Raw genomic sequence first — 11,543 nt, 5'->3', positions numbered from 1 at the left:
TAAAATATTAAATAAGAGAAAAAAACAAAAAATAAAAACTACAAATATATCTACACATACACACAGCAGATTACAATTTAACAAATTAAATATTATAAATTATCTAAAATATTAAACAAAACAAATTGTCGCTACTTTGAACTTATAAAATTGTTGTAGAATACCATGTATATTTACGTTAAAAATATCTAAAATATGTCGCGTGCAAACCATCAACACTCGTGGAAGTGCACAATTACTTAAAAAGGTAGACAAGAGTTGTCTATTTAAAATATTCGACATTTTCATTAATGCGCTATTATTATTAAGTTTGTTTAAACAAACTCAGCACAGCTAGACACGTTTTATATGCGTTTTAAAGAAAACGTGAAGATCTTAAAATTGGTCTTTGCAATAGCCGCACAACGCAAACCTAAAAAAAAACCCTTCCTACGCACGTGTCTAAGAAATAGGCATGGATTAGAGACATAAGACCCTTTAAAATTGGAAGGTTTTTTTTGCTGTTTTTGAGTTTTGAGTCGTGTCGTTATTACTGGGACCATCAATATGTTCATAGCTGTTGACTGTTAATTGGGAATAAAGAAAAAAAAAGGCAAATGTTACAAATAAAAGTAATTTACAAATATTTCTTCTGAATGCATTTTAAAGCCCTAATTTGAAAAATTAGAACATCTTCGAGAGTAAGACGAAGACGTCCTTTCAAAGTGGCCAAATATTAATTGGTCAATTATGGCAGGTAGGGCAAGCTGGCGACGTCCTTGAAATGAAAAGTAGCGCTTCGAGACACATAATAAAATAGTAATATGTACATCTGCAATTACTGCATCACTGAAGAAAATTTGCAGCACTGTTGCAATTGCTCACCTGATATAAGGCGTCTTTGAGCTACGTAATAATTACCGCTATTTTGCAACCTTGTTGCTTTCTTGGTGCTCTGAGGCGTAAGTGAAGTTTGGTGGTCATCCGTTATCAATGCTAAAAGTGTAAATTGGAACTAAACTGGTTAAAGGAAGTTATCTAATAGATAGTATGGACATGCATAGATAACATAAGCAAGAGCACAAGATCAAGGTTTTTTCAGTGCCATAAGTTTCTTTTCCGGTGGCTGTTTTTGCAATGGCAACAGCTAAATTCTTTGTAGAAAACCCTTATTATTGCTCAAAAATGTAATACTTCTTTTACATACGTGGTTTTAAAACTAATCGGATTTCCATTTTGCCAAGCGCCGCACTATAAAATATTGTATATAATTCCAATTCTGCAATTGTACTCGGTGGTTACAATTTCGAAGCGATTTTTCGTAAGACATTATAAATTTTTAAACTAAATTGTCACTAATTGTAACTGAATGCTAACACGGTTCAAAAAGGTTTGCTCTAGCGGAATCTTTTGAAAAGTAAATCCAAAAACTAATGCCGTATTTCCACTGGGCATTGAAATGACAAAAATGGCGAAACAGACTTAATAACTTTTATTTAAAGTAACGTCAGTAATAATAATAATAATAAATCAGCGCTTACACATATGTTAGTGTTTGGCCGTGATTCTCCTCCGATTTGTGGGGTGCGCTTTGATGTTGTCACACGGAGGGACCTACAGTTTTACACCGACTCCGAACGGCGATTGTATTTTTATGAGAGCTGTTTTTCATGGCAGAAATACACTCGGAAGTTTACCATTGCCTGCCGAGGGACGGCCGCTGTAAGAAAAAACCTTTTTTCTATATTTTTTTCGATGTTGCTTTGACCCGAGGCGCAGCNGCAGAAATACACTCGGAAGTTTACCATTGCCTGCCGAGGGACGGCCGCTGTAAGAAAAAAACATTTTTTCTATATTTTTTTCGATGTTGCTTTGACCCGAGGCGCAGGGGAGTGAAAGCGCGCACTGCTTACCACTACGCCACAGCGGCCGACAGAAAGTAGGTATACCGATTTGTTTGTAATGCCAAAACTTATCATTAAATATTTTAGTCATTTAATGCCCAGTGGAAATACGGCATAATAAGAAATGTAGAATAATGCTCGTTTTTTATAGCTGCATGTGGTTCCAAATGTGCTCTTTTAACGATGCGCCTTACTCTGCACTCTCCACTTCTCTTTTACAAGACACATACGCCGTACTAAGCGCTTCTTTTACGACGCACAGCTCATAAAGCACTTGTATTAAACTCTAGTATCACTCCTGTATTTACAATGTTGTTACGATTGTTGCCAATACTATTGCCACCAGTTGTAATCGCCGTTATTGCTGCTGCTGCCGTTGTTGTAGATCTAGCTACAGCGCGTTGTCTCGATGCGAGCGCTTGCAGTTGTTGTTGATTCTGCTGCTGATCCGCTGTAGTAAGTTGTCAGGATGTCATTATCGATTTGACCGCTTCGTCGACGAGACCAGCTGCAACGCAGCCGAAATCGTTACTTAACATCGATTGTTGCTGCTGATGCAAGTGTTGGGTTTGTTGTTGATGATTGTTTTGCTGCATTCCCTGGTGATGGTTTTGATTTAGCAGTGCTTGCTGTTGTTGTTGTGCATGGTGATTTTGAGTGCTATCCAAAAGTATGGTGCTTGCGTTGTCTCCTGCTGCTGCTCCACTGCCGCCACCGCTGATCAGACAATCGCCCAATTCGTCGACAAGGTGATGGTGCCTTCGTTTAACGCCATCTTGGCAATTTACCGTCGTTTGTTGTTGTTGTCTATCGTCAAGTATGCTGTCGCCGAGCAACGAGCCCATCGAATGATCTAACGAGAAGTTGAGCGAGTCTGCTGATTCACTGTTTTGCAAATTCAAAATGCTGTCAATGGCATTCTGCACATGCCGACTTATGTCATCATCAAAGTCGCCTCCACCGATATGATTGCTTTGCATATGCGTTTGTAAGTGTGTGTGAAGTTGGTGGTTAAGATGGTGATGGCTATGCTGAAGGTGAGATTGCTGCTGCTGTTGGTGTTGTGCGCTAGTAAAATGTTGTTGATGGTGATCTACACCATCCAATAAATTACTGAACTGCTGCTGTGTTTGGCAGAAGACAGCTTGCTGCTGAGCAGACATTTGCAACATTTGTGCTGCGGCAGGCTCCACACGTATGCCATCATGTAGCGACAGTAGATCAGCCTCCATAATACTTTCGTGATGTTGTTGGGTTTGCTGGTGTTGCTGCTGCTGTTGCTGTGCTGATATAGGCGATGATGAGCTCGAGGAACCAGACATTGGGCACATCTTCTTTGCACCATCGAGAGTATCGTCCGCATCGGGCGACATTAATTCAGCATTCCAACGCCTTTTACGTGACTCGGAGCAGTCATTGGTGGAGTTGGCTATGAACTCGCCAAATGGAGCATCGATGTTTTGCATCCAACGTGTTGAACTGTTAGTGATATTTAATTGCAAGCTTTGTTGCAAGTGTTGCTGATTGAGTTGCATTTGCTGCTGCTCATTTCCAAATAGCCCACCCTCTTGGGTGTTTGTGACTCGCATAAAATTGTTTGCTGCAGAAAGCTCACTATCCCACAGACGTTGTTGCTGCTGCTTCGAATTAGAGTCGGTGTTGCTATCGTTTGATTTGTCATCGCCGAAAATCTCATCTAGTCCAGCTTCAATGTCTTGCGAATCGCTTCCGCCACTTTTACTCAAATGAACAGGAGACTCGCCGAACATGGCCTCCAGGCGCGTCTCTACCGACTTATGTACATCTGCCATGTCGTCACCGGAGTCAAAGAATTCGTTGAGTGTTGACTGCATATGGTTATGTGAATCTTGCTCTTGTTGGTGGTTTTGGTGGTGGTCACTGGTAGGCTGCACGCCTTGATCACAGTTTTGTTGCTGTTGCTGCTGTTCATGGTGTTGGGTGGAGTCACTACTACTGGGGCTCAATTGGGTGTTCTTGTTTATACAACCATTGGGGAAGAGATCTATTAAGTGACCAGATTGTCCGCTGCTAACTGTGCCCATGCTGCTGCCGCTATCATTGCTAGGCGAGCGCTCAAAGAGATTGAGCGACTTCATAGGCTGTGACTGCTGCTGCTGCTCTTGCTGCAGATTATTCAAATGCTGCAATGGCATTTTATTTTCGGTGTTGATAAGATTTAACTCTTTCTGCAAGCATAGCCAATCGTCTTCTTGTTGTTGTTGTTGCTGTTGCTGCTGCTGCTGCTGCTTCAATTGCTGTTGCTGCTGCTTAAACTGCTGCTGTTGATGTTGCTGTTGCTGCTGTAACTGTTGTTGCTTCGAATTGTGTTGCAAATATTGTGCAGCAAAACTATTACCCGCTGGCGCACTTGTCGCTACCCTTGGCTGTTGCTGTTGTTGCTGCTGATCATGCGCATTATTGCGCTCGGTCTTTTCCCTGGCTTGCTTGTAATGCATTTTGGCGGTATTCAGCTGCGTTGGTGGTGGTGACGACAACACATCTTTATGTTCTACTTTTTTCATAATAAAACTCGGTGTTATTTCTGATTCAATATCGAAATTTTCAAACTCCTTCTTGATATAAGTACACGGAGCAGTTAGGGGCGCCGTATCTCGCTTAATAGTGCCATTCAGCTGCTTTTTACTGGACGGATAGAAATTGGATGCCGGTAATTTGCCATTGCCCACATTTGACTCGACTGAATCGGAATTCGAATTTTCAAACGATGCGGGTGTCGCTGTCACTGCACTATGCCAACTGGGTTTCTCTTCCTTTTTCGGTAGTAATTCGTTTTGTTTATGCTCCTGCTCCTCCAAATTCTGATTCTGCAGCATATGCTGTTGCTTGTTGCCGTCATTAGTTGGTGAGTTATTAGCTATACTTTGCTTTAAAAAGTCAAATTTATCTACAACTGGCGATGATGGAGCTGCGTCTTTGTTTTCATTGCAACCTGAATGGGCGTTGCTACTGCTATTGTCACCAGGCTCAGTTTTAATTCCAAGTGTTTTAAGTGCAGTGTCAATGTTTACGCTTATCTTAGCACCGCCTATCTGCAGTTCGTCTTTTACAGCTTTGAGTTCCTGCTTTACTTCCTGCATTTCGACTGACGGCAATTGATCAACATTTTGTTCGAATTGCTCGCGCTCCGGCAGATCTTTTTGTTGTTGTTGTTGGTGCAATTGCTGCTCATACAATGCTTGCTCACGCTCCGAATTTCGTAAATGCTCCATTTCCGTCCTCAGATCATCAATCATTAATTGTTGGATTTGACAAGTTTCGGATGTACGATGAGCTAACTGTAAGGAAAAATAATATTTATAATTAATTAATTATAATATCTGGTTTGTTTCAGCATTTCAAGTATCAGTTTTACGTGGGATTAACGTTACACGACAGTTTGTGTTTTAATAATTTTTCAAAAGGCCCCCACCATTTATTTGCATGTTCCAAGTGTTTATTAAAGCCATCAAATTATGGGTCGATTTCGTATTGAAACTGAACTTCACTCGTACTGACAGACAGTTAGTTATTTTTAAAGGAAGAATATCAGACGATATACAAACGCTCAGGTTTTGTGTGCATGCTGAATGCTCTTTTATAGTATACGCTCTATCCTCGTTTGACCTTATTCTGTTTATTTATAACTTATACATTACAGCGCTCTTACACGATATGTATTTACATATGTAAACGTTACTTTTTTACATGCACTCGTATGTATCATATATGGGAACGCATCAGCATAGTAGGATTTACATAGCGAGGTCTTATATTCAATACCCTCTATCTGCAATTTTGATCAAAATTGAGTTTTTGATTGTAACGTGAGCTCCCATTAATCTTTCAGCCATGAATAATGTCAAACTTAAAATATAGCTGTAATGGTATTATGTTCTCATTTTGAAAATTCGACTATGTGCAACATTTTGTTATAAGAGCAAAATCCTCTATCTACACAATTTTGCTGGAAAACATGATTAACATTTTTTGTGGCAGGTAAGTTACATGTGCCTATGTATGTATGTATGTATATGTTGCTTGTAAAATCCGATCTTAGGTCAAACTAGTTTTGCCCAGGCTAAAATAGTTCTACCTAATGCGATATATCTGCCCAACCGAAATAAATAGTTCTACCTAATGCGATATATCTGCCCAACCGAAACCAAACTTGACACAGCAATAAACTCTTATATTTCCACATAGAGCCATTAAACTCCATTACTCCATTCTATCTCAAGGGTCACCAAGAGTGAAAAACTACTATTATTATTCCTATTGCCAAACTAAATAGAAACAATTCATTAGTTTCTCCCATTTCCCTCCTCCCCTGCATATCTAAATTATTACGCTGGAGAAATGGTGAGGAGGATGTACAATATTGTTAAGTCTTTCCTTTACAACTGGAAGTTCGCTGTTCGGGTTCGGGTGTTATTCAAAAACTGTTCCTCTCTTTAATGTTGCCCCACATGGATCACCACTTTCGGTTATTTTATTCAATATAGCCTTTGGGAAAGTTAGCTTCATTATATTTTTTTCTAAGACTAAGGACTTGCCGCAATCGTACATATGCAAAAGACACAAATGTATACATCCAACCCTCTCCGTGTATGACATCCCTATCCACTAAACTGACATATTGAAAATACTGGGAATAATTTTTGACAATAAACTTACTTTTAAGCAGTACTGACATAATGTAAGATTAAGCTTACTTGCTAGACTAAATATTAGGTTTGTTCCACAAGCTACTTGTAGAAAAGCTCGAGCAAAGTTCAAACTGTCAGCGTATATCAAATAAACTATAAAACTTACTTGTGAAACGCGTATGTGTAACTCGAAGTGACTTCGAGTAGCTTGTAGAACAAACCTATTATAAAGTTTTTATAGATAGATAGAGAGTATTTAATATAAGCCCTCGATATGCAAATACATAACTTGTAAGAGCGCTATTAACAAGAAAACATTTTCTAATCATATGTCGCTTATCATTCAGTTTTCGGTTCCGGTGGAGGAAGCCCCATTATTATCGGCTTGATCAAAGATAAACTTGTTAGAATAATGGCCAACTGTAATTTTCTCAAAGCAGTAAAATATATGAAATTGAATCTCCTTTATTATTTACCAGAAAGTAATTGTTTCGACAGCCAATATTTTAATATGGGTACAACAATTTTGGAGCACTTAAAAAAGAAATAATTCTGAAACCTCTTGAAGATTTAGTACCGGGCCCGCATTTTCTCTCGGCGGCCCTGCCTACTGAACCTATCCACTTTAATGATGAGTGCCCTGATTTTCGGAGCAAGAGATGGTTTACCAAACCTTAATGCAAGATTTCAAAAAAAACGTCACTTCTGAAGCCTACTCTGTTTGTAATTTGATTTTATTGGAGCGTTCTAAAATTGTAATTATACATGTAGAAAATGTAAAGATATAGGTCACTCACCGTTGACTCCTGCTGCAAGATCTTTTGGTATTTGGTTGAAATTTTGTGATATTTTTCCTGATATTGCATCGCCGTCTGCTCGAAACGCTCTTCATCCTCAAATGGTAGATCCTCAACACTCTCATACATGCAATGATACCTAAGTGAGCAGCATTTGTTATAATTAAAAAAATAAAAAATAAATAAAAGTGAATTAGCGTGCAGCCCACCTTATTAACCGTTTTACGGCCTCCTCTTTGTCCTGAAAGGGATTGAGGTAGTCAGGTTTTAAGCACGCCTGCTGATCCAACTCCAATTGACGTAAAAATCTGAAAACACATATAGTTATATATACGACCATTTATACAATAAAAATCGTGCAAAAGATCAAATTATAAAAGTCGAAAAGCGAAAGTTGTGTTGAGTATCGCGCATTTTCAACCAACTACTCACAAAGAAAGACGTGCAAGTTTCGGCTGTGGCGCCATGTTCTCTTCTGATTTGATCATATGCATGCCCAGTGTAGTGGCGGACATTGTGGGGGTAGTGGTGGTGCTGGTGGTGGTGTTGCTGCTGCCAGACACGAACGATGCATTACTTCTCGGCACTTGAAGTGGCGCTTGCGTATCCAATGGTGGCGTACTTTCGGTTGACGTTACCGCAGCACCTACCGCAGTTGTTGTTGTGGTAATCGTTGTGCTGGTGGTTGTGTCAGCAGATATGCTCGTGCAGACAGCACTATTAGAATTAGACGTTGATGCTGATGTTGATGTTGCTGTTGCTGCAGTTGAAGTTACGGTTGCAGTTGTCGTGGTATTGATAGCGCTGCTTGGGCTTGTAACTGTGTTGGCTGGTGCTGCGGTGGTCGTTATTGTGGATAGGCTGTTGGCGGGCGCTTGCGAGAAGGCATGCAAGAAACCATTTTGGCCAGATGTGAAAAGCATAGCGCTGCTTGTTGTTGCGGCTGCGGCAGCAATCAACGGATTAGAGAAAACTAGTGGCGGAGGTCCGTTCATGAGACTTGCACTACTGCTGTTGATGTTGCTCACTAGAACTGGCTTTTGTAGCATGAATTGCTGTTGCTGCGTTTGTTGCTGCTGATAGTGTAAAGCAGGCGCTTTTGTTGTTGGCACCAGTGTTGGCTGCTGCTTCTGTGTGCTCAAGGGCACCAACGTGCTATTGCTGTTGCAATTCTGCGCTATTTGCTGCAAGTTGGGTGTTGGCGTTTTGCTTCCCCTTCCACTGGTGTTAGCGTTGTCTTTGCCACGCGAAGTTGTTGGTGTTTGCTGCGACTTGGACTGTTGTTGTTGTTGTTGTTTATTTTGCTGCACTGTTTGGTGATGTTGCATCGGATATATGTGAATTCGATGCGTTACTCCGGCCTGCGCCTGCGGCTGTGTCTGCGACTGCAGCTGCTGACCAGCTGCAGCACTGCCCATCGCATTGGTCACGGTGGATGAGTGGTTATTAGGTTGCACGACATTCGCCGGTATGCCCGTTGTATTTGCTTTACTTACTCCTACATGCTGTTGCTGCATCAGTGTCGGCTGCGTCATTAGTGTAATGCCTGCGCCATTGCCCATCGAAGGCATTTGAAGATAGGCTTCGGGCGTAGGCATTTCCTTGCCAGCGGCCAATATGCGCTGCTGCTCTGTATACAGACGTTGCAGTGCCACATTTATCTCAGGATCGCTCATCGGTTTGGCATATGCAGCGATGATGGCTGGGTCAAAATCGGGCGGCAATGGCAGTGAGTTCAGCAACGATTTATGCTGCAACTTAATAGTCAGAAATTGGATTTGCATTTGCACTTGCTTAAACATCTGCTGCTGTTGCGCCGTCAGCTGAATTGTTTGTACACGCGACACTGTGTGTTGTTGCTGAGTCTGCTGTGCTGCCTGCTGCTGCTGCGGTTGCTGTGGTGTTGCGCTTGCATTGCTAGACGAGTTCAGAGCCGAAAGAGACGGCGGCGCGTTATTACTAAAACTAGGCGTCAGAGTCGTCGACGATGACGTCATCATCATGCTGCTGCTTGTAACCGCGCTACTGCTTGTAACCGCGCTACTGCTGGTAGCCATGCCGCTGGTGCTGGTTGCTGTAGTTGAGCCAACAGTAATGCTTGCACTGCTGACAAAGCCGCGAACATTTGGAGACTGCAGCATCATTGGTGCACTGCTTGTTGGTTGTTGCTGTTGTTGTTGCTGCTGCTGCTGTTGCTGTGAGCTCGCTCCAGAGGCGCCCAGCTGTTGCATGGGCGCCGTTACGCCAATCAATTTCGTCGTTTGCTGCATTGACTGAAAGGGTTGTATGCTGTTGTTGCCTGCTGTCGTTAAATTACCGGGAGCACCTGCGGCGACAACTTGCTTGCCACTGGCTACATTCGGCTGCACGATCTGTACGGGGTTATTGTTCGGCTTCTGCGACAGCGGATCCAATTTTGGCATTGGCTTAACGACGCTCGCATTTTTTATGCCTGCAGTGCCACTGGCTACGTCGGCAGCTGTAGTGGTAGCCTTCGGCTTACGCACTGGCTTCTTCTTTGCGACGGCACCTGTTGGCGCTACAACTTTTGTCGGCTCCAACTTGGCTTTACTCTGATCAATAATGGGCGCCACGTTGGCCACTTGCTTAGTAACCGTATTTGTAGTTGCATTAGTGCTATTAGTGTTGACGCTGCTTGCTATACTACTTAGTGGTTGGATGGGTTGCGGGTGTACTATTTGCTGCTGCGGCGGCTGTAAGCGTTGCTGTTGTTGTTGCATTGCTTGCTGATTAATGGCCAGTGTCGGATTCATGGCCATCATCGTGGGTTGCGGCTGCGTGCTGGGTGGCAACGGATTCACATCGTTGAAATGTATTTGACCCAGCTGCAGGCACTGTGCTAATTGCTGAGCATTGATGCCGGCTGGCGCGATCAGCAGACGTTCGGTGGGGCCAATTGACGCAGCAGTCTGCGTCGGACTAATGGGAGTGATTTGATTCGTTTCGCTGTTTAGAGAGAATATCTGCTGTGTTGCCGCATTTATTTTAGGTAACGATACATAACGTTGTTGGCCTTGAGCGGCTAATGATGCAGCACCAAGTAACGTATTCATTTGCGACAGCTGTGGTAGCATTGACTGTTGGTGTTGTTGTTGTTGTTGCTGCTGTTGTTGTTGCAGGTGCTGCAGTTGTTGTTGTTGCTGTTGTTGTTGTTGTTGATGTTGCTGCTGCTGCTGTTGTTGTTGCTGGTGCTGTAGTTGTTGTTGCTGCTGCTGCTGCTGTTGTTGTTGTTGCTGTTGCTGCTGCTGTTGATGTTGCTGCTGCTGTTGCAACAACTGCTGCGCAGAATGAATCATGCCTTGCTGTTGTGCCAGCGCTCTTTGTTGCGGCGACTGTTGCGGCATTTGTAATTGAAGAGTTGATCCCACTGTTCCTGCAGACGCACCTCCGGAAATCGGTGTTTGCGAAGCATTGAACTGCAATTGTAGTGTGGGTGTTTTCGTTCCTATAGGCGCAGAAACATGCGTTGGCAGAGTGACTTTACTTATGGCCCCGGTGTTGGACGCAACCGCTGGCTTAGTTTGTTGTGGCTGTGATGCACTGTTCACCGATGTCGGTGCTATTGCATTTATTCCACCCGCATTCGTGCGGTTATTTTGCTGGTTACCACCACTACTGCCACCGCCGCCATTATTACTGTTATCCAGTTTAGTTGGCTCATTGATTATTGTCACATTTGGCAATGCGCCTTTAAGTAGTGCTTGGAGTATTAGCTGCGATTGCTGATCCTGTGGTTGATTTGGATTGTGCCGCAATATAAGACGTTCGCAGTGCTCTGATACCGCCAATGTCAAACTGCCGGTGAGTTGCTGAATAAGTGCAGTTGCTGATGCGGGTGAACCCACCGATATCGATACATTACTGGGCATACCGGTGATATGTGGTGGTAGTATGGTGGCAGTTGCTGGCGTCGATATATTATTATTATTACTATTATTACTATTATTGGCACTGTTATTGTTTGAAGCCATTACATTGGTGGGTTGTTGTTGTACTGTTGGTGTTTGATTAGTGGAAGCCACCACCGCAGTGGGTCCCGATGTTTGCGGTATGGCCACGAGTTGCACTTGTCGACCGTCAGCGGCTAGTTTACTAGTGGTGGCGGGAGGTTCATGTGTTTGTACATTTGCCTGAGTGTGTGGTTGTTGGAATAAAACTTGCTGTTGCGATTGCTG

General features: G+C 42.7%; 1 protein-coding gene across 1 annotated transcript in view; it reads right to left on the bottom strand.

The window, feature by feature from the left end:
• Positions 1–1,843: 1,843 nt before the first annotated feature.
• Positions 1,844–11,543, bottom strand: part of LOC108372601 (uncharacterized) — a 9,995-nt gene continuing 295 nt past the window's right edge. The window contains exons 2-5 of the mRNA XM_017628331.1: positions 7,780–11,540; positions 7,557–7,655; positions 7,348–7,486; positions 1,844–5,200 (exon numbers count right to left, since the gene is read on the bottom strand). Coding sequence (XP_017483820.1) covers positions 2,348–5,200; positions 7,348–7,486; positions 7,557–7,655; positions 7,780–11,540 — 6,852 coding nt within the window. The 3' untranslated portion in view covers positions 1,844–2,347. The remainder of the gene's footprint in view (positions 5,201–7,347; positions 7,487–7,556; positions 7,656–7,779; positions 11,541–11,543) is intronic.

The sequence above is a fragment of the Rhagoletis zephyria genome, unplaced genomic scaffold (assembly GCF_001687245.7).
Source record: "Rhagoletis zephyria isolate East Lansing unplaced genomic scaffold, Rhagoletis_zephyria_1.1 Rzeph_scaffold_05909, whole genome shotgun sequence".
In the NCBI taxonomy this organism is placed as follows: domain Eukaryota; kingdom Metazoa; phylum Arthropoda; class Insecta; order Diptera; family Tephritidae; genus Rhagoletis; species Rhagoletis zephyria.
Note: the sequence above shows the minus strand (reverse complement) of the source record. Positions and strands in the feature narration are given on the sequence as shown.